The following is a 23,395-nucleotide window of genomic DNA, read 5'->3' as shown; positions in this document are numbered from 1 at the left end:
AGAAGCGTACAAGAACAGTGGTTTCTTTACTCTCCCAAGGCAGCTTGTTCCATTCCTGAACTGCTCGCATAAATGCAAACTTGGCAAAGGAGGAAAAGGAAGGAGCAGCCCAAAGGGCTGCTTTCGGGCTGCTCGTTCCTCCTCCTCCTCCACAGCGGCAAAGGTGAATTGGCTTATACTTGAGTCAATAAGCTTTCCCAGGTTTTTGTAGGAAAATTAGGTGCCTCGGTTTATATTTGGGTCGGCTTATACTCGGGTATATACGGTATGTTGAATTACTGAAAGAAATGAACCTTTCCACGATATTCTAATTTTTCGAGTTTCACCTGTATAGGACTCAAATGAAATGCAATGTCATTGGCACCACTACAAGAACTGGGCCCCATAGACCTCTGACCCATAGCTGACAAGGGCTACAGGAGGGATGGAGAAACTGTGCCCTCCAGTTGTTGTTGTTGGACTCCATCTCCCAGCAGCTGGCATGGCCAACAGTCAGGGATGATGGGAGTTGTAGTCCAAGAGCACCCAGAGGGTGACAGCCTCCCCCTCCCTCTCCTTCAAATTACTCTGCCCATTTTCCTAGCATTTAAGACTGCTCACCGTTCCACCCAAATGAGGATGGAAGGACCTGCCAACTCCGGTTCTTGTTGTTCTGATCTTATATTCAATTCTCTACATTTTGCAATTTAAAAAAAAAAAACCCCTCGTGAAAATTCATCAGCATTTTAGTGCAAATTTCTTCTAGTAAACCGATTTTCAGATGCCGTTTTGACTAAAGCGCCTGTCTTTGCAAGCCGTTCCGTCTAACATAATGTCTTTTTGCATGTTATTTTCACGGATATCTTCACTTTTACACACATGAATATCTGCATTTGTACACATGCTTTCCCCTAATATAGGCATTCCTGCAAACATTGTCTGGAGAGGTATGAATTCAGATAAGTGTGAATTTTGAAGGGTGGCTGTGTTTTTGTTTGCACAATGTTACAGAAAGTGGGGATTTGCTCGATCTGGCCCTGAAATGCCTACCGAATTGCAGCTCTCCCTCCTCTCTCCTCCCAGCCCAGAATTCTGCTCCTTGAATTTCGCCTGGGCTCTGCTCACCTTTGCAGACGGTTCCTGAATGACAGTGTGCCTGCTCCGCTGATGCAAGCACATTGTAAATCAGTGGGGCACAGACAGAGGAAGAACCAGGAAGCAGGAGCTACGTTGGGGCCAGGATTCACAACCACTGCAGCCCCCCAGTTGTTGGATGGAGGACATGTGGCCTCCAGATATTGTTGTACTCCAACTCCCACCGGCCGCCCCAGCCAGCGTTGCTAATGGCCAGGGGGTGGGCATTGTAGATCAAACGGAGGGCACCGTGTTGGCTACCCTGATAGAGGTGGGCGGAGCAAGGGGGAAAGGCCACTTAGGCCACAGGAGGAGCACGGTGCATTTGAGAGGCTCCTAAATTTCACGGAATCCGGCTTCCTTCTTCTTTTTACTGCATCAAAATCGGAGACACTTTTTGCACTTCATATCTGGCAGCATGAACACTTTAAGAGTAAAAAGGACCTATTCTTGTCAAAGCTCTGAATTATGATTATGAGGACCGGCTGCTGAAAACCACAGGAGGGGAGAGTTGCTCTTGTGCTGAGATCCTGCTTGCATCTGGTTGACCACTGTGAGAACAGGATGCTGGACTAGACAGGTCATTGGCCTGATCCAGCAGGCTCTACTTATGTCCTTACTGATTTTTGAAGGGATAATAATAATAATAATAATAATAATAATAATAATAATAATTTATTTATACCCCTGCCCATCTGGCTGGGTTTCCCCAGCCACTCTGGGCGGCTTCCAACAGAATATTAAAATGCAATAGTCTATTAAACATTAAAAGCTTCCCTAAACAGGGCTGCCTTCAGATGTCTTCTAAAAGTCTGGTCGTTGTTTTTCTCTTTGACATCGGTGGGAGGGCGTTCCACAGGGCGGGCGCCACCACCGAGAAGGCCCTCCGCTTGGTTCCCTGTAACTTTGCTTCTTGCAGTGAGGGAACCGCCAGAAGGCCCTCCTTGGAGCTGGACCTCAGTGTCTGGGCAGAATGATGAGGGTGGAGACGCTCCTTCAGGTATACAGGGCCGAGGCCGTTTAGGGCTTTAAAGGTCAGCACCAACACCTTGAATTGTGCTCGCAAACGTACTGGGAGCCAATGTAGGTCTTTCAAGATATTGACCGATACCTTTCACGGGCACCGAAAGAGATGCCAGTGGGCATCTGGACACCCGTGGGCACTGCGTTGGCGACCCCGAGGGACTGGACAGGGCCTCTGCAGCCGCTTGGCGCTGGAATTTAGGTGCCACTGGTTTCTAAGTGCGTAGAGCTTTGCACCTTCAATCATGCCGGAGTGGCAATGAAGGGGGTGGGGAATTGAGCGGGGGTGGTGGACCTTGCCACTGTGTTTGGCTATGGTGCTTGGCAGGAAAAGAGCAGCTTTGATCCTATCCATTACTTTTACATTAAAGGGACTCCGAAATCAAATGTATCGTGCTGTCCTGTAGACATAATGAATGAGCCCCTCTTCCAAAACAAGGTCCGCGGGGTGTTGATGGATACAGGTGCTCTTTCAGAAGGATCTGTCTGGTTTTCTCTTTGACTTGGTTCTTGGGAGACAGCTCAGGGGACGTCTTGTGATTAAAAAAAAAACATTCAATTTTGAAGACTTCAAATTCAACATACGCTTCTCTTTCAAAATAAACAAGGTGACTTCTCACCCTTACCTCCATGGTGTTTTTATTCCCACAAATATTGTGCTGCATTATTTGTCCATATATATCTAATATATTACCTCATATTACATCTATTGTCATTTCTCATCTGCTGCTTGCGATTCAAATCCTGCCTGCGATTTCATTTGACTATAATTCTTTCTCAGACTTCCCAAGAAGGGTTTCCGTTCTTCAGGCCTTGTGATCTTTTGACCCTGTACTGGAAAAGCTGCAAACCGATGGCCATTGTTGACTCGCCTTAGTTACAGGATGGGGCGGGGGCGGCGGTCAGGGGGGGTGTGTCTGGCTGTCAGGCTATGAGAGAAAGGACACAAATAGGCCTCAGCATATGTTTAACGCATTTTTTTAGACTGTCCCGGCTTCCACCAAAGGATTCTGGGAGTTGTAGTTTGTTAAGGGTGGCGAGAGTTGTTAGGAGACTTTCGTTATCCTCAGCGAGCTACAATTCCCAGGGTGGTTTAACAATCAGTCCCTCTTTCCAGGGAAATTCGGGAAATGTAGTTCTGGGGTGAGAGTGTGTGGGTTTCTCTCAACTCCACTTGGCACAAAACTACCATTCCCAGGATGCTCTGGGGGGGGAGCCATGACTGTTCGAAGTGGTATATATTGCTTGCAAGGTATGCTACGATTGTGAGCTATGTCAGTTTCTGCTTTTCGTCTTTTCCAGACTTAAGTTGCCACATCAATTAGGGATTTATTTATTTATTTTTAAACCCTCATGAAAATCCGCCAGCATCTTCGTGTGTCTTCCCCTAACGTACACCTTTTAGTATCCTGTTTCACCTGGTATTTTTGCAAAGCAATTTTTTCCTAACGCAATGCATTTTGTTGTAAGTTGTTTTCACTAACATAGGCGGAAGTGTGCATGCACACGAAAGCACATACCCAGAACAAACTTAGTTGGTCTCTAAGGTGCTACTGGAAGGAATTTTGTGTGTGTGTGTGTGTAGACATTTATAGTCAGGCTTTAACCCTAGTGCGTGCATTTTAGCACACAATGCTGGGCTGGAAAAATTCGCTGCAAAATTCAGAGAAATGTGAATTTCAGAGGAGGGGGTGTGTTTTGTTTCGCTTGTGCGAATTCGGTTCAGTTCGCCTCTAAAAGCAAACTGAATTGAATTTCTCCTCCAGCACTCTGGGTAAGAGTCCTCTCAACTCAGAAATAAGCCAAACTCTTTCTTCAGAGGGCAGAAATTAACTCTGTTTCATTTCCTGAGCCATCCTGATGTGGGCTGGGGATGGGAATATCTCCTTGCCCTCTTTCCCTCCCACCTCCTCTGATCTCCCAAAACTGTCCCATCAGGTGTCAAGGAGATAAAGAATTATACAAAATTTTAGAGGACATCTGAAGGCAGCGCTGCATCGGCAAGTTTTTAATGTTTGACTTTTTTATGTTTTTATATGTGCTGGAAGCCACCCAGAGTGGCTAGGGAAACCCAGCCAGATGGGCGAGGTATAAAATAATAAAATTTTATTTATTATTATGAGTTCAACTTACTGGGTGCTGCGACAGGAGCAGGAGAAGTTGCAGCATTCTGGAATTTAGAAGGGAAGATGCATGTTGGATTTCCCACTCTTTTTCTCTATAGCAGGGGTAGGGAAATAAGGGCCCTTCTAAATGGCCTCTTGTGTGCTGGCTTTTGCGCGGCTGGAATATAGCCTGCTCTCCATAACTCCGCCCACTTTTGCCTCTGGCCCCGCCCACCACTGGCCCCCAAGAAAGTGCTCGTAAGAGATTACGGCCCTCAGGGGGGTGAGAAAGTCCTGCCCCCGGCCTCTTCCTCACTTTGCAAATACAGGATTTGGACATGGAGGCACGAACCCCCCCCCCGCCACCCCGATGTTGGAAATATGTATTTCAAGCAGGATCTGAGCTGTGTCTGAAGCGAGTCATCTCCCTGAGCAAATAATGTATTATTCACAAGAATGCGGTACTCAGCCAATAATTATTTTGTTCACTGATGTATTTTGGCAAATAACAGCCTTACTCACGGCATACATTATTAAGGGGAGCCGGCTCGAGCCATCTCCGACAGAGACCGAAATCACCAGTGGCACTTCCTTCGCAAGATCTCCTGCAAAGAGGTCAATTGGAGTGTGCTCGGTCAGTGGGGGGTGGGGGTGGGGGAATTGGGGGGGCACCTCCTAAAACGAAACCTTTTCCCAAAAAGGAGCACGGCCGCGGGTGTGCCGATACCGCAAGGGGGTGGCTCGATTGCCCCGCAAGCTCCCAGGATGAAGATGCGAGGCATAATTGGACAAGGTCCTTAGGCGAATCTGCTTTTCCTGCATCAGGTCATGCGCTAACCCCCAAACAACTCCAGGGAGCGCAGAGAATATCTGCCTGCATGGAATCCTGGAGAGCCGTTGGCATTCTGTGCAGACAATGCAGAGCTAGGTGGACTGACGGTCTGATCTGGTATAAGGCAGCGTCCTGTGTTCCTGTTCATTCAGCCTTTGATTCAGATCCATGAGGACTAGAACCTTGATTTATTTCCAGGGAAAGTGCCGTAGCTCAAAGGTACAGCACCAGCTAAGCACACAGAAGGTCCCTGATTCAATCCCCAATGGAATGTCAAGGTGGGGCTGGAAACACCCTGGAAAGCTACTGCCAGTCTGTGTTGACAATGCTGGCTGAGCTAGAGAGACTCGGTCTGCGGCAGTTTCCTAAGTTTGTTTAAACAAAATCGAAAATTCTTTCTAGTAGCACCTTAGAGACCAACTGAGTTTGTTCCTGGTATGAGCTTTCGTGTGCATGCACACTTAAGTTTGTTTGATACCAAAGCTCTGTGGTGGGTGAAAGTACCTGAAACCTGCAGGCGTCCCTGACATGGTGAAAAGGCTAGGGCAGGGGTGCAGACCTAACTCTAAGCAGACCTAAAATCTGAGGTAATGTCTCTCTCAACAGCCTCCATTAGCTGTTTCCTCTCCCAGAGAGACTCATTTGCTCATCTTTCTCCCACTGTGGCTGGGGACAAAAGACCAAAGGCAACTCCCTTCAAAATGGCGGATTTGCAGCTAAATATCTTACTCACATGATCTAAGGTTAAACCCTCACGTGAAAGAGCATTTAGAAGCTCAGAGAGCCCTACTTTGCTTGAGTGTACCCCAATGGAATTTTCCAATGTTCAGCTCTTAGCAATACACATTTTCCATTTCAATGTCAAGTAAATAAATATTACCCCACCCCCTTATCTCCCTCCTTACTTGCATCCAGTCGAGGGAGTGGCCTTGCCTCTTGGCTTTCTCCTGAAGTGTTGTAGAGCTCAACAGGCAAGAGGATGGAAACAAAACCAGAATGATTTGGCTCTGTCTGTGATTGTCTCTGGTGCCAGGGATGTCTTAGCCATTGAGGCTACTGGCGCAAGACACCACAGCACCATGGCCTGAGGAGGGCGCCTGCGCCCTCCAGCCCCGCCGGCAGCGCCGCTCTCGCCCACCTCTTCTTGGACTGCGGACGTGGGGAGGCCGTCGCCGAGCCTCCCGTCGGCGCTGCAGCCAGGGCTCCCTGGACGGCAGTGCTGCGCCGCCGCTCTGGCCGAGCAGGTGGAGGCGGAGGTGGAGCACAGCTGGCAGCATCCCCACCCACCCCTCCGCGCCCTCTGGCTGCCTGTTGTGCCTGGCCCTGCCTGGCAGAGCATGAGTTCGGCGTCCTCGCCTGCCGCGCCGCACCCTCAGGCTGCCCACTGCGCTGGGCGGAGCATGAGGGGCGCCGGAGGGATCTTCACACCAGGGCGCCGGATTTACTTAAGATGGCCCTGTCTGGCGCCACCTACTGTTGGACTCCCCTTCCTTCTGCCCCATCACCCCATGTCCAGCAGCCACCGCTGGTGGCATCTCTGGGGCCATTTCAGACCAGCCTTCGTCACAGTGGCCAGGAGGCGTTGCCAGATTTTCCGTGGGCAGCCAGAGCGGCGACTGGGCGAACATGCAATTTAACGTGGTCCTTTTCCGTTGCTGTTTCAAAGAAAGATCTGAGAGGGAAGGAAGGGGGCTCAAATCAAGACGGCGAAGCACAGAGAATCTCTCGAAAAGGAAGCTGCTGAATGGCTAAGTCTCACTTCTCTCTGCCGTGGATCCGTTTTAATGTGTGTGTTTTTAATCATCGGCCTTAAAAAAAAACAAAAAACCCTGCACACATCGCGTCACAATGTTGCATCGATTTCCTATAAAAAATCCGGACGCGAACGTAATTGCTTTAACATTCCCTCCCACGGGAGGCAGTGATGGCCACCGACGTGGATGGTTTTCAAAGAGGATCAGACCAATTCTCGGAGGAGGAGGCTATCCGTGACTACTCGCCATGATGGCAATGCTCTGCCCCCACGGCGACGCGATAGAAACTCGTACAATTATGCGTGGCATGGAGAAATTGGAAGGAGAAAAGCTTTTCTCCCTCTCCTACACCACACGGGCAGCCAATGAAGCCGAAGGTTAGAGGATTTAGGACGGGGGGGGGGAGAGAAAGCGCAGTGAGTCGTTAACCTGCGGAACTCACTTCCACAGGACGTTGACCTGTGGAACTCACTTCCACAGGACGCAGCGACGGTCACCAACCTGGATGTATTTCAAAGAGGACTGGACAATTTCATGGAGGAACAGTTGTCAGTGGCTCCTAGACATGATGGCTATGCGCTGCCTCCACGGTCAGAAGCAGTAATGCTTCTGAATAGCAGTTTCAGGGGGAAATCAGGAAGGGAGAGTGTTTGGTCTTGTGCTCAGATCTTGTTTGTGCGCGCCCGGTCAGCCACTGTGAGAACAGGATGCTGGTCTAGATGGGCCGCTTAGGCATGATCCTGAAGACTCTTCTTATAGTTTGTGTGTGTGTATGTGTTGTCTCCAGGCCTTCCAAGTTTTGACTAGACTCAACCTGCTTCGCTTCTGTACACAGGGACCCTTTTTGCCTTCAGGGCACAACCAGGAAATTGTTGCAGAACCCTTGCTAAACTTCTGATAAACCCCAGGGTCGTGTTTTAGAGACCGAGAAGCAGGACAAATAAAGGTAGCTGCAGTGTGGCCATCAAAATAAAATGCCAAGCTCCACAGCAGTACCTTTATGAAGCCAGCCAGAATGTGGTGCTAGCTTCTGGTTCTCCAGGAGTTTTTATCAAGCTAAGATGGCTAAAGGACGTGGGTAGCGCTGTGGGTTAAACCACAGAGCCTAGGGCTTGCTGATCAGAAGGTCGGCAGTTCGAATCCCCGCGACGGGGTGAGCTCCCGTTGCTCGGTCCCAGCTCCTGCCAACCTAGCAGTTCGAAAGCACGTCAAAGTGCAAGTAGATAAATAGGTACCGCTCCAGCGGGAAGGTAAACGCCGTTTCCGTGCGCTGCTCTGGTTCGCCAGAAGCAGCCTAGTCATGCTGGCCACATGACCTGGAAGCTGTACACCGGCTTCCTCGGCCAGTAACGCGAGATGAGCACCGCAACCCCAGAGTCGGACACGACTGGACCTAATGGTCCTTTACCTTATTTTCCCAAAGGGAAGACACTCATCAGTTCCCAGATGGGGGCTTGTCCCCCAAAGGGTCATTCCCCCCCCCCACAGCATGCTCCTACACTCCCGCCAACCTGTGTGCACAAGGATGCATGGGTTCCCTGCGTCTTCTGCAGGAAGCTAACAGATTTCATTTTATGTTATGTGCAGTTTGAGCACGCCACCTACCTCCCACCCGCCTCCATTGCCTAGGCCCATTTTCTGAAGACAATGAAGGGGTGCTTTTAATTCTCTTTTACAGAGGGGTTTTTAATTTCTGGACCTGTTAGTGTTTTTCACCAGAGTTCTCTGACATCCCAATGCCCCCCTCCACCCCTTGAGGGAGAAGGACTCCCACTTAACTCCAGGTGGGACGTTACCTGGAGATGGGGGGATGAGAGCGGGATGGAAGAGCCACCTGCAAGACCTTTTGAAAACAGGAGAGGGGGCGGCAGTAGGAGGCTAATTTAAAAGGAAGTGAAGACATGGGATGATAATAAAAAAAACCAGCAGTAACTTGAACAAAAGGAGCGGGAAATGGATTTTTCTTTATCTCTTCGAGTGTTCTCATCTGCCCTGGCTTTCTATAATGTTTATCGCCAACGAGGGAAGGAGGGTGCTAGCTTCTGCAGTGGGGGGGGGGGGAAGCAAGATAATAATAAAAAGGGCAGTCTAAATCTCTAGAATTTGAGACAGTTTCAAGTGGGTTTCTCCCCTCGCCATCAAAATCAAGGCTGGCGGTGTGAACCTTCCCCGTCCCCAAGTCCTCCCTTATCTCCAGGAATTAAAATTGGGTTTTTAGCTTCAGAACCCATTTGCAGCATGTTGGTGACTCTGAGGGGCACATGTGTGTTTGTGCAGTGGGGGGGGCACACACACTACCCCGCAGCCCACAGGAAACATGCTTGCTTGACCATTGAGGCTCCATATGTAAAGTTGGCATGAGCCCTGTGGAGATGCAGTGGAGGGGATGGTCAGATCCTGGGGAGGAACAAGAGGATCATAGATTCTTGGGAGGTGGTGAAGTCTTCTCCTCGTTGGGTCTCCTTTCTCGTCTTCTGGATCCATTGGTTACCCTCCAGAGCAGCAGAAAACAAGCTTGCTCCATCTTCTACGTGAAACCCCTTCGGATATCTGAAGGTGGCTACCATATCGGTCTTCTCTTCTACAGGCTGAGCAAACCCAACTCCCTCAACCGTTCCTCATAAAGATGGAGAGAAGATCGGGGAGTTGGAGCTCGATGACTAAGGGGAGGCTCCTAGTGCCAAGGGGGAGGTGACACCAGGGGCCAAATAAATGTCTGAGCTGGAGGAGGGGGCCAGTGTTCAAGGGAGTCTGGTGCTGGATCCCGGGGTGCCCAGGCAAATGGACAGAGGTCTTGTGTCCCTGTGCCTCTAGTCAGTCAGGGACCTCCTGAAGTACAGCCACCAGCACCACTTCCTGTCAGAAAAGAGCTACTTCCGGGGAGGCACCTGGGAGTACACTGGATGGACAATGAGCTAGCAGCAACTCTGCCTCCAAGGACACAGAGACGCAACACAACAAAACTTTGCAGGTGCAACCCACTCACAAGAGTGCCAGTTTTATTGTCCAGTCCCCAAAAGCTTGTGAGACCATGAACTCCAGACTACCTGCTGCACCGCTGAATGTCGCATCAGCAGCTGAAAAAGAGCACATCCTGCTCTGGCCAAAGGACCGCCTAGTTCAGGACCCTGTTTCCCACGGCAGCTGGTCAGTTGCCTCTAAGAAGCCGCTCCAAGTGTGGGGCAGGCAGGAGCACAGCAAGGTCAGGTAGTAACCAGTGCAGGAATTTTGTTGTCACCCCTCCCTCACATTGAAATTATTAAAAGAAGGAAAAAATAAGATACTTACAGGTGCAAGTGTTATTTTCTGGTTTATTTGCTTAACACTGTGAGCGTAAGCACTTAAAACTCCCCCCCTTTAACTTTGTTCTCACACCCCACCTCTCCTCCTGCGCATTCCAGGGTTTGGGTCCTGAATTGGGAGATTTCGCTTCTCTCCTCCCCCCCCCCGCTTGTTTGCTCACCTGCCTGCTTCCCATCCTCTCCCTGCCTGCCAGACTCCTCCACCAGCCCATCAAAATGAAGGGGGGAGGGCCGTCGGCAAAGTGGCGCAGCTCCCCCCTCCCCCCCGACAGCTTGGGGTAGGCTTGGGAGTCATGGGAGGGCGGCGCACCGAATGTCACCCCTTAAGCGATGACACCCGAGGCGGTCCACCCACACTGCACCCCTCTTCCTAGGCCTGGGGGCGGAGCGGGTTGGCAACAGCCTGATGGATAAGCAAGGTGACGACAAGGGTATCACTGAGCCACTTTTTGTTGATTGGGTGCTTCAACCCACCGGGGGGGGGGTGCAGCAGAGGAGTGGAACTCTTTCCCCCCCCCTCCGAGATCTGTCCCCAAATTTCCTCCCTCCAACTTCCCAGGGAAATTAAAACTCGTAATCCTTAAAGGCACAAAGTCAATTACCTCTGAAGAGGAACTAACGATGGCTATCAACAGAAACTGGGCTAAGGGGCAGCGGGTGGTGTAGGACGAGAGCAAGGGCAGAATGGGAATGGGCCCCCCCTCCCTGAGCCCTTCTATTCCCCCCCCCCGGAGGCTCTCAAGGACAGAGGATCATGTGTAGGTTATGGAGAGCATGGAAGTGAGTGCTTGAGGGAAAGTGTTTGGACATCCACACAGCAGTGTGTTTTCTCAGGAAACGTCCATCTAAGGGGTTAAGGGGTTGCTCTGAGATGCCTCCTGCTTCTGCGCCGTCAACAGCTGTGTGTGCCTTCTTCCCAGAATGCTTTGGGGCAACCTGAACCCTGCAAAACACCTAATGGAGGCTCCTTAGGATGCCTGTGACCTCCTCCATCACTCCATCCTAAGGGGTGGGGAGGAAGTGGTCGGTTTTGCATGTTAGTACAGACCCATCTGAATTTTGTGATGCAGTATTCCGACATTTTAAAAATGCATAAAAGACTGGTTTAAAAGGAAAGGAAAGGAGAAAGATGGAGGAGGAGGAGGAAGCTGGCAGGCAGAGCCCACCCTGGGCTGGGTGTAAGTGAGAAGGGCAGGTAGGTAGAGGCTGTCTGAGAGCAGACAGAGGTCTACGGGGCAGCACCCAGTTTGCCCTAGAGGACCAGCCACTATTGACCTCAGTACACAGGTTGGGCCATGAAGCACACACAGTCCAGTCCTCCCACACCCCTCCATTGCTGCCTGGCCCTCCGCACCTGCCACCTGCCGGTTCGTTCTGCCCAACAACAGAGCCGGGCCCCGTGCAAGGGAGAACTGCTCCATCTCCATCTCTAGATTAGATTAGATTTATTTATTGTCATTGTCCGTATATACACAGTATACACAACAACGAAAATCAAACGCCCAAAGACCGGATTTACCATACACATTTGCACATATCTCCAACACTCTCATCCTTATTAAAACATAATCTATTAAAACATAACATAATTAAAAGCATAGCATAACCTAAAAGCCTGTCTCATTCCTTACTACTCACTGCTTACTATTACTTACTACTGACCCTGAGATCATTATTAAGTGCAATCAAAGCTCTTGGATAGAAACTATTCAGAAGGCGTGTGGTTCGAGTTTTCATTATCCTGTATCTTCTGCCCGAAGGCAACAGTTCAAAAAGGTTGTGAGCAGGATGGGTGGGATCTCTCAGGATGTTGTGTGACTCTATGTCCAAACTAAATAAAAAGTCAATTACGCAGCGAGTAATTCTGAGAACCCTCCAGAAAAATAATCTCTCAAAGGACCTGTTGGTGGCATTTTACCACTGTACTGTTGAGAGTGTATTAACTTATGGTCTGTGTGGTGTGTGTGGTTTGGGAGTTGCACGGTCAGGGAAAGAACGATGCTGTCCAGGGTTGCAAAAACTGCGGGGAGAATAATTGGGTGCACTCTTTTTCCCACCTCGGATCAAATCTATGACTCCGGGTGCTATAAGAAAGCGGCAGAGATAGTGCGCACCCCGGAAACGATCTCTTTCAGCTTCTGCCTTCTGGAAGAAGGTACAGGACTAGCTGCCTGAGAAACAGTTTCTACCCAAAAGCGATTTTGGTTTTAAACGCAGTGTAAGGCACTCTCTAAGGGAGTATCTGGATTTAGTTGTGGGGCATCAGAGTTTTTAGGGGGCTAACCGGGTAGGGTATTAAAGTTTAGGAGGTTAATTATGCATAGGTGAGATGGGGAATGAGTCGATAGGCGTTTTCAGGATAGTAGTCTTGTCGGGCTTTGCATGTCTGATGTAGATTTTTCAGTTTTGTTGTTCTGTATGGGACAATGACAATAAAGATTATCGTATTGTATTGTATCGTATCGAGTGCTTCACCTCCTGATTTAATAAATGCTTTCCCAGGCAGGGTACAATGCTGCTCCGATACCCGGAGTGGTTCTTTCCCCTCTGCAAATGGCTTCTCTCACACATCGTACACGCCTGCAAACTTTTTGTAATTTTTATAAGAGGTCTCCCTGCGTTCGTATCGAGTCATTCAGGTCCTCCAATAAGCCCCATTGCGACAGGTATTGTGTGTGTGTGTGTGTGTGTGTGTGTCCTTGTGAGAAGTGGTGGCTGGCTGCTATCTTAGCCCTTTTCAATTGCTTCTCCTGTCTGTCTGTCTGTCTGTCTGTCTGTCTTTCCCCCCTGGCTCCTTAGCACCAGCTAATAACGAGAGCTTTGTGAATCTGCTTCGGCTTTGTGGGAGAGGATGATAAAGAGCTTTTCTGAGAAATCCTTGCCAAAGACAGAGGGCCAAGTGGTCTTTAAGTGGTGCCTGCAGAATTAGCCAGGCTCAGTTTGTTCGACTTAGGCATTCAAGGCTCGCCTGCCCGCTTACGACCCACACAGAAAGCTTTGTCTCCAGGTGGTAAATTTGGAAAGGGAGAGAATGTTCTCACAGTTACGGCAGCACGTAGGGTGCTGGGCCTTTGGTCTGACCCAGCAGGATTCGTATGTCCCCATGTTTATTTCTAGTGGGGGTTTCCCCACAACGACCCTGCGAGGCTGGCGCAAAGTCATCCGGCAGGTTCCACAGCTATGTGGTGACTTGCCCAACTCCCTGTCACTTTTCGTCTTTCCAGACTTCCCTGGGAAACAAGGCCAGTCACTGTCCAACTTCCAGGAAAATGAACCCGCCACTCACCACAGGGCTCGGTTTTAACATTTAATCATCTCTCATTAGTGCCGAGCTTTGTGGCCCAAGACTCGGCTCGTTGAGTTGGGGAGGGCGGCAGGCCGGGAAATAACATTATGCCATGGTAATTAAAATAAATTCTGACAGCCTCCCTCATCCAAACGACCGCCCCCCCCCCCGGCTCGGAGAGCAGCTCTCTCATCTCAGTCTGCGAAAGGGACTCAATGGGCCGCTCTCCCTCTTTTCTCACCACCCACATGGCTGTCGCCAATATGAGACGACCAAGAGAAAGGGGCAGCTGGACCCAATCGCTGCCAGCTGCCAGAGAGGCATTCTTGGTCCTGGTTTGACAATCGCAAAGGCTCCCCCTCCCCCGCCTCTTTCTGCTGCTAAGAGCTTTCCAATGCGTTGGAAACTTCTGGAAGTTGTTTGATGCACTTAGATTTTTTTTTTAAGGAAAAAAAGTTTCAGCAACTGCTTGTGATTTATTTGGTGTGGGGAACCTCAAGCTCTGGGGCTAAATCCAGACCTTTTTCTCTAACCTGTGGGGCTCTCCCCAGGCCACACCCCCTATTCTCAGGCCACACCCCCTATTCCCAGGCCACACCCATCGCTGGCCATGCTTTGCACCTTCCTGGGGTGATTTTTTGCCTGGCTAGAAATATGTCCTTGAACTCTGGTAACGCCTCTTACCTGCCTGGATGGTTGATACGAAAGTGTAAGAGTGTAAGTTTGTGTGTGTGTGTGTGTGTGTGTGTGTAGAAAGGTAAAATGGACATTCATTGTTTTACTCACTTTGTTCTTGGCCCCTCCAGCCATTGGCATGTGACCCTCGGAAAGTCACCGGGAAGGAAACACGGCTCTCGGGTTGCAAAAGGGTCCCAATCCCTGCCATAGCTTCTTGTTGTGAGCATTTATTTATTTATTATTACCGCGTCCCCATTCCAACAGGCCACAGAATTTGGATTTGATATCCCGCTTTGTCACTACTCGAAGGAGTCTCAAAGCGGCTAACATTCTCCTTTCCCTTCTTCCTCCCCGCCAACAAACACTCTGTGAGTTGAGTGGGGCTGAGAGACTTCAAAGGAAGTGTGACTAGCCCAAGGTCACCCAGCAGCTGCATTTGGAAGAGCGGAGACGCGAACCCGGTTCACCAGATTACGAGTCTTAACCGCTCTTAACCACTACACCACACTGGCTCTCAGGCCATAGCAGGTCACGCGGTCAAGAAGGCTGTTTCCGCACATGCCGTAGAGCAGGGGTCAGCAACCTGTTCCAGCAGGGGGCCAGTCCACTGTCCCTCAGACCATGTGGTGGGCCGGACTATATGGGGGGGGGGAAATGAACGAATTCCTATGCCCCATAAATAACCCAGAGATGCATTTTAAATAAAAGCACACATTCTACTCATGTAAAAACACCAGGCAGGCCCCACAAATAACTCAGAGATGCATTTACAGGTGGGTAGCCGTGTTGGTCTGCCATAGTCGAAACAAAATAGGAAACAAAATAGGAAATTCTTTCCAGTAGCACCTTAGAGACCAACTGAGTTTGTTCTTGGTATGAGCTTTCGTGTGCATGCACACTTCTTCAGATACACTCAGAGATGCATGTTAAATAAAGCACACATTCTACTCATGTAAAAACACGCTGATTTCTGGACCACCCGCGGGCCAGATTGAGAAGGCGATTGGGCCATATCCGGCCCATGGGCCTTACGTTGCCTACCCCTGCCGTAGAGGGAAGTGAGCAGCAGACAGGGCTCATCCACCTGGGAAGGCAGCCCATCTAGGAGAAGGAAAACTGGGACCCTAAACCTTATGGGACATATTTGGGAGAAGAAAAGGCTAAGGAGTAAACCCTACACAAATCCGGAGCGGAGTCCCGAAGGCAGTTCCTCCTGCAGCCAGAAATCTTGCTCTGCTTTCCTTTGGACCCCATCAGTGAGGCCAAGACGAGTGTCTTGTATTCTGGGCAAATGTGTGTGTGCTACAACGGCCCCCTCTGCCTCATGGGGCAGGACCAGCCCCACTGCAACAGTTCCCTGGCTGGCTAAAAAACCATTTTGCCTTTCCACTCACCTTTCTGCTCTTCCCCGGTTGTCTCTTTCAGAATTTCTGTTTGCGACGAGGACAAATTCCGCCACAACGAGTTCATCGGAGAAACGAGGATCCCTTTGAAGAAACTAAAACCCAACCAGACCAAGAAGTTCTACATCTGCCTGGAGAAGCAACTGCCGGTGAGCGAGTTTAGGAAAGCACGTCGCTAGTGGCAGGTGGTTAGCAAGATGGTAAATCATTGGGTTTATATGCTGTAAATAGCTCAGGATGTAGTGCTGATAACAAATCCCCATGAACACAGTGAGGCTTACTTGAGAGTAAACATGCATATGGCTCAGTGGCACAGGATTTTGTGATGGGGCATCCAGCACTGACAGGCTGAAGACCTACAAACCTAGATCAAACTATTACAGAATCTTAGTTCATCTAACCTAGTATATTCTGCACTGATTGGCAGGGACTGTTCATGGATGCCAGGCAGGGGGGTTGCTGGGGGGGCAGGCCACCCTGGGTTCCAGGGGAGGGGGGTGACTCTCAGCATGCCCACCCCACAACTCAGTGCAGCAGCTGGCTTACACAGCACACACTTTGCTTTTTCCTTCCTGCTTGGAAGAGCCACAGAAGCACAGCTCTGCCCAGCCAGGGCTCAACCCAGCAGCCTGGCACATTTCACCAGGGCACTGCCCTCTCAGGGGGCACAAAGGTGCCATCTTCAAGGGGTGACATTTGGCACCTCCCCCTAGAGCCTCAAGCACAAGCCAGAGCAAATCTAGTGGCTTTGGGATTAGGACTCACCACAGCACTGCAAAAGCATTAGCTGTGCTTGCTTTACTCAGTCCACCTGGACCTGGGGTACCATCCGCCCACACCCCTTCAAGTCACAGTGAGCGTTTTGTGTTCCCCCACAATGCTTTGTGGCACATACGTGCCTCAAAGCATTGTGGGGGAACACAAAATGCTCACTGTGACTTGAAGGGGTGTGGGCGGATGTGGGGGGGATGTGTGACAAAAAAATCCACACTGGGTACCACTTGGGCTTGCTACGCCTCTGATGCCAGGATTTGAACCTTTTGCATTCAGAAAAGGTGCTCTACCCTCTAAGGTACTCCCCAAGCATAAACCAAGATTATGAATGAAAGGTTGATTTATACATGAATGCAGAGAGCTGTCTTATATGGTGTCAAACTGAGGATAGCAGACAGGGCTCTCTCACTTCCATCCCTACCTGGAGGTGCCAAGGATTGAATCTGGGACATTCTGCAAGCACGGCTGCAGCTTAGTGTTAGAATTTCTGATTTACATGCAAAAGGTCTCAGGTTCAATCCCCAGCATCTCCAGGTAGGCATGGGGGAAAATTTTGGTCTGAAACTCTGAAGAGCCACCACAAGTCCATGTAGACCATACTAAGCTGGACGGACCAATGGCCAGTGAAAGGCAACTTCCTATCAGCCCTTAATTCAGAACCACAGGGACTAGCATCTTGCTCTGTGTTTAGAAGGGAAGAACCAGATGTTCTAGATGTTCTGCACAGCCCAAGCGATTCACAGATTTGCCTTCCCCCACACCCTACCCCTTTCATTCTGCAAAAATAAAATAAAATTACCCACCACCAAGTTAGGAATTCCAATGGAAGCCTCTCTTGGAAAGGAAAGAAAAAGCCTACTGAGAAAGGAAAGAGAGAGACGAGGTTTGCAAGCTGCTCATCAACCGCTGATGAGCAATTCTGGGAAAGAGTGGAACATATGGGAGGAAAAAAGAGTTCTCCTCCCCTGGGAAGAGCAGGCGGGCAGCCTGGCTTGATCTAAGGAGTAACAAGATTGTCGTTTGTTTGAAACCAGGCTGACAGCCAGCAGGACTCTGTGGGCAGGAGGAAATGTACATGTGCCCTGCCAACCAAGGGGGCAAACATGTCTATGCACAAATTAAAGATTTTCTTTCCCAACAATCCTGGTGGAGGCCCCGTGTTTTCCAAAGGAGGTTTGAAACAGGCAGAAATTCAACAGGTGCTGCTTTCCGCTCACCCCTCGCATCCCACGGCGACTGCTGTGCTGCAGTGAGAGCTGGACCGGTTGAATTTCCTGCTGCTCATCCAGGGGTCAAATGCAGAATGTTTTCAATATGTTGCGAGCTGTCTTCGGAGAGTTAAAACTCTGAAATGTGCCTTGTAGGTATCAAATAAATTAATAGAGAGGAAGGTCTCCCGTGACACATTCCGGGATGTCCCGGGAAAATCGGGACTCTTGAAGGATATGAAAACAGGGCCAGGGAGGGGACTAGCCAAGGGAGAGTTTGGAGAACCAGGCAGAAAGGTCCAGAGGGCCACATTTGGCCCTTAGGCCAGCAGATTCCCCAGCCCTCATAAAGTCCCATCTGATCCCAAATGTGCAGCTGTGTCAAGGGCTCTGCTTGAATGTGGGGAGTCAAGGACTGTGCTCGGCGCCCCCTTCAGGCTCTAAATGGAACAGAGGAACGTGCGCAATTTCGGCTACCGTACTTGGCAGGCAGGATGAAGAGGCTCACTGATAGCCCAGACGAAGCTCCCTGATTGGCCAGAATGGGCAAGGCGCTGAAGCTCCCTGATTGGACAGCTGCTGCGGTTTCCTTCTCCCTTCCATTTCCCTGTATATTTGCAATAACTGGAGGCCCGGAAGGTTTGTTTTCTCAGCAGCAGCATTGAGGAACCCTGTCCAGAAGAGGCGAACAATTTGAAGGGGCAGTGCAGACAGGGTACAAATTTCACCAGGCTGTCAAGGAAGCCTGGCCTCAGCCGATCCCGTGCAGTTCGCCCTCTTCCAGCTCAGCGGCCGGCAGGCGAGGGATCCTGATTGAATCTGACACTCCCTTAAACATTCAATCGTCTGTTATTTGTGCTGCTTTTAATCCTGGCTCTGCATTGACAGTAATGAGTGCATCGTAATCCCGGCGAACAAATGAATGGTGTCAGGCTGGCAGCAATTTATTGTCCTAAGAGTTGGAGAGACAGGAAGAAGGTTGGTCTAAAAAAAAAGATCACGCCTCCTGATTGTTTGATTTGTACTTCTTTATTAAATAGATCCTTGCCAACTGACCTCTTGGTGGAACTGTAGTACCCATAGCAAGTAGGGAGCAGGCTCCCCCCAAAAATGCTGTGCCGCACACCAGCCACTAGAGGGAGACACAGCACAGAAAGTCACATGGGGAGATGCCCCAGGCCCCATCTGCACTAGAGATTTAAAGCAGTATCATACCACTTTAAACAATCATAGCATCTCCCCAAGCGCCCTGGGAATTGCAGTTTACTCAGGGTGCTGAAAGCAGGGCCTCTGAAACAGATCTCAAGGCCCTGAAGGACGTTTGTATGGATTCAGGCAGTCCTTCAAGTAACCTGCTCCCAATCCTCTCATCTTTAAGGCTATATAAAGGTCACTAGCAGCACTTCAAACTGGGCCCATAACCTATTGCAACTGGGCAAAGTCTGTATGTCAGCCGCGGGGCACCAGCCAGTAACTGGGTGGTGTTATTTGGTACCGGTGTCCAAACCCTCTTTAAACTCTTATTTACTGAAAGGGTTTTTAACCTGTTCTTCAGCCAAAAAAGGCTCCCAGAGCAACTTACAGACCACTCAAGAAAAGAGGGAGAAGTCCATCTCCTCAACTTACAACTACAAAAAACGGCACGAAAGGAAAACGTATCGGGAGGGAGGAGGAATTGTGTTTGGGTAAGAGGAAATTAGGAACTGAGTGGAATTGGTTTTCTTCTCGTCGCAGATAGACAAAACAGAAGACAAGTCCTTGGAGGAGCGCGGCCGGATCCTTATTTCCCTCAAATACAGCTCCCAAAAGCAAGGCCTGCTTGTGGGCATCGTCCGCTGCGCCCATTTGGCTGCCATGGATGCCAACGGCTACTCAGACCCCTACGTGAAAACGTGAGTAGCCACCGTGTGAGTTTGGAGTGGTCAAGTGATTTCTCACCTGGTGATGCCCAGAATACTGGCTTTCAAAGACCTCTAGTGGGGGGAGGGGTGGAGTAGATGACCCTTTGGGTCCCTTAAGGGAGACATCCAAAGCACACACCCACACACACCAACAGGAAGATCTCCCAGGTCAGCAGAAGGTGGATCCTGGTGCCTTTGGGCAAATGAGGTATTGATCCACCAACCTCACTGTGCCTTCAGCCAGCCCAGCCCGCCTGCCAGTCCAAGCTACTGCCCTGCCTGTTAGTTTCCTCCTCCTTATAGTCTCATTGTCACCCCTTGGAGAACTCAGCAGGGAGGAGGATGGTGGCAAAACTAGAACGAGCCTTTCACTGGCTCTGCGGCTCCCCCTGCTGTTGGGCTCCTTTTCCTTCCGGCCTATCATTACCAACAGGGAATAAACTAGAACCAGATGGATCTGCCTGTCTGGCTCCACCTTCTGTTGGTTGCAGGAAATGCAGTCTATTAATAAATGAGTACGTACAGCCATTAGACACACATACACACATACCCGGTGTGCCTATTTTTGTGTGTTGAGAACCTGGCTTAAGTTATCCCATTGGTGGAGAATGATTAGCTTCCTCAGAGCTGCAGACACACACTGCGCGAAGTCCCCAAGCTCATTGTTATTCCGTTCCAGGCTCCAGCTGTTGCCCGGGACCCGTGATGATGTTTTGATATGAATTTCTTGGAGGTTAAAAAAACAACAACAACACCATCCTCATTGAATAGATATTACAAATGTTTACATGCAGGAAATCACATTTGGCTATGTTCCTTCAGGTCGCATGGCACACTATTAAGTGATGGTGTAAAAGGAATTGTGACCATTGTTGCTCCTGCTGCTCCAAGGAACTCAAGGTGGGAGTGCAGGTCTTCCCCGAGCTCCATTTCTTCACAACAACCCTGCAAAGTAGGGCAGGCTGAGAAATGGCAACAGGCCCAAAATCATCTGGTAGGGTTCATGGCTGAGTGGAACCCAAATCTCCCCAGTCTGGCAGGTTTCATTTCAATGCAGGCTGCCTAATTCACACGGTCTTCCTCCCCAGCCAAAAATAAATGAATACGTAAACTGAAACACAACGATTATTCATTATTCACGCCTCTCTGGATTTCACGAGTTCTCCAACTAAATGAACATCCTTGTGTTAAGACAGCGTTCTTCAACATTGTGACCACAGGCGATGTTGAAATCTAACTCCCATCACCCTTGACCATTGGCTAAGTTGGCTGTGGATGATGGGAACTGAGTCCAACTGCACCTGGGAACCCAAAGTTTAAGAACACCGTTTTAGGGGGAAATTTGCATAAAGAGGCATGTGTAAGCGAAAGCAACATATAAAATAAATTATACTGGGGAAATTGCTTGGGGGTGTGTAGAGAATTTGCACTAAAATGCTGACAAATTGTCACGAGTACTTTAAAAAAAAAATGCAGACTGGTGCGGGGATGTGGAGAAGAGAAATTCAGATCGGGGAAAACAAGAAACCAAAATTGATAGGTTAAAGCATCCCTTTGTGCCAATTATTGATCGATTGCCTTCCACGTGTGCATCTCAAGGAGATGTGCATGAAAATAGCAACAGATATCTCGGCACTTAAACATTCAAAACGGTGTGGTATAGCTGGGTAATGTTGTGACCTGGGCAATGGTGATTAAACAAGAAGGAAAAAAGGTTTGCCTTGAGTGCTAATAGGTTCTATATTTGTAATATAGAACAATATTTTGTCGCAACAAAATAAAATAAAAATTCCTTCCAGTAGCACCTTAGAGACCAACTAAGTTTGTTCTTGGTATGAGCTTTCGTGTGCATGCACACTTCTTCAGATACACTGAAACGGAAGTCACCAGACCCTTAAATATAGTGAGGGAGTGGGGAGGGGTATTACTCAGGGTGGTGGGAATGGGTGATAAGCTGATAGGTGTGGTAAACCTGTTGACGACTCTTAACGCTGCAATTTTCTTGTAGGAAAGGCAAGGGGTGAGATAGCTAAAGATAGCTTTGTCATGTATAATGAGATAAGAATCCAATGTCTCTATTCAGACCAGGTCTCTCCATGGTTTTAAGTTTGGTGATTAGTTGCAATTCAGCCACTTCTCTTTCCAGTCTATTCTGAAATTCCTTTGTATAAGACTGCTACTTTGAGATATTTTGTCGTGTTTGGTTTATTTACCAGTCTACAAGCTGAGGCTACTGGGAGCTAACAGCCACTTCCACCAGCAGCAGCATGGTTTTCGCACAGATCCCCAGGACCCTCTGTCAGTTTCAATTTGATTTGGAAATTACCAGTGCCTGTGCGCTTGGTCTTCCTCAAAATTAAACACTCTTCCTTATATCCAAGGCAAGAGACCTTAAGTCTCGCACCTGCAGGTTCAGCAACGCTCAGAGTCCTTTATTTATTTGCTTGTGCATATTTATACCCCTTTACGCTTCACTGTACAGTATGTGTTAAACCAGGGATGTGGCCCTCTAGGCCTTCTGTGTGGCCCTTGGGACTCCCTCTCTAGGCCACACCCACTTTCTCACTAGGCCCCTCCCCAGGCTCCACCCCTCACCAGCCCTGCATTGCACCTTACTTAAGCCTATTTGCCTGGCCAGAAATGTGTCCTTCGATTGTGATAATGCCTTTTCTTGCCCAAATGGTGATTTGTGTGTATAAATCTCTGAATTTTGCCTGCCTGGAAAGTAGCCTACAGTGCATAGGTGAGAGTCACACCCATGGCTCTGCCCCTTTTGCCTCTGACCCCTCCAGCCATGGGCACACAGGCCCCCTGAGAGCTGCCAGCGAGGGAACACAGCCCCCAGCCTTGCAAAGATCCCCACCTCTTTGTGAAAGTTGCACAATGTGGCTTACACAAGGAACATCACACACACACACACACACACACACACACACACAAAAAAAAACCCCACCGCAAAATGGAATGGAAACCAACAGAGCAATAAATACATTTCAAGAATGCAGTAATAAACTGATGAAGGCAGAATTAAACAAAAGCCCTAGCGGTGTTGAAAAATATCCCCAGCAGCCATAAAACAGCATCCTTGCTTAATTAAAAGCGCTGAGAAAGGAATGTTTCGAACCCTGCACCTCAAATGAAGCCTGCAAATCTCTGTTCACTTTCCTGGGGTGTCAGCCCCATGGAATGCAGTGTGATTTGTTTCCAAATAGATTTTTTTTAAAAAAAAATAAAAATAAAAATCTTCCTTTATTATTTTTAAATACGTAACCAGAACTCACAAACACACACGAGGTTAAAAAGAACGTTGCATCTGCTCTGCCTTCCCCAACCTGTTGTTCTCCTCCAGATGTTTGTGATGTCCTCCAGATGTCAGCCTCAGGCAGGATGGCCAGCGGCCAGGAATTATGGGAGTTGTAGCACTAAAAATAAAAACTAAAAAACCTGGAGGTGCTGGGGATTGAAACTGAGGTCTTCCACATTCAAAACATGTGCTCTACCACGAATCTATGAAAGAAGTTGGAGTTCTTATTGCCAAATAAATTGTAATGAATCCAAATAAGAACTCTGGCCAAAGTTTTAACAAAAAACATGCGTTTACTCATAAGTAATTCCAAACGTATTATCAATTCTGTAAAGAATTACAGTCTTAAACAACAATAGTGTCATATGAAAGTTTTCTTTAAAGTCTTTTAGAGATGGCTGTCAGGGCTTCTCCAATGCGTGTCAGGTGTAAACCAGGGAGACCAGGACAGGGCCCCGTTTCGGCATGGATGCCTTCTTCAGCTGGCAATATCAAATAGTATTAAATAGCACAGAGTACATCAAGTTTCAAAATTGAACATTTTAAACAACATCAAACGAGTTATGTAAGGTTTTAAACAGAATTATAAAGTATCATTCACTAAAGGTCATAATTCAACAACATCAGATAAATTATTATTACAGGAAGTTTTAAAGTCTCGTGCTTAAGTAAGTATAATAAGCACGAGACTTTAAAACTTCCTGTAATAATA

General features: G+C 48.9%; 1 protein-coding gene across 1 annotated transcript in view; it reads left to right on the top strand.

Moving 5' to 3' along the window:
- DOC2B (double C2 domain beta) overlaps positions 1-23,395 on the top strand; it is a 108,317-nt gene that overhangs the window by 69,054 nt on the left and 15,868 nt on the right. The window contains 2 exon segments of the mRNA XM_033172587.1: positions 15,519-15,645; positions 19,213-19,370. Of these exon segments, the coding sequence (XP_033028478.1) occupies positions 15,519-15,645; positions 19,213-19,370 (285 nt within the window).

The sequence above is a fragment of the Lacerta agilis genome, chromosome 15 (genome assembly GCF_009819535.1).
Source record: "Lacerta agilis isolate rLacAgi1 chromosome 15, rLacAgi1.pri, whole genome shotgun sequence".
NCBI lineage: Eukaryota > Metazoa > Chordata > Lepidosauria > Squamata > Lacertidae > Lacerta > Lacerta agilis.
Note: the sequence above shows the minus strand (reverse complement) of the source record. Positions and strands in the feature narration are given on the sequence as shown.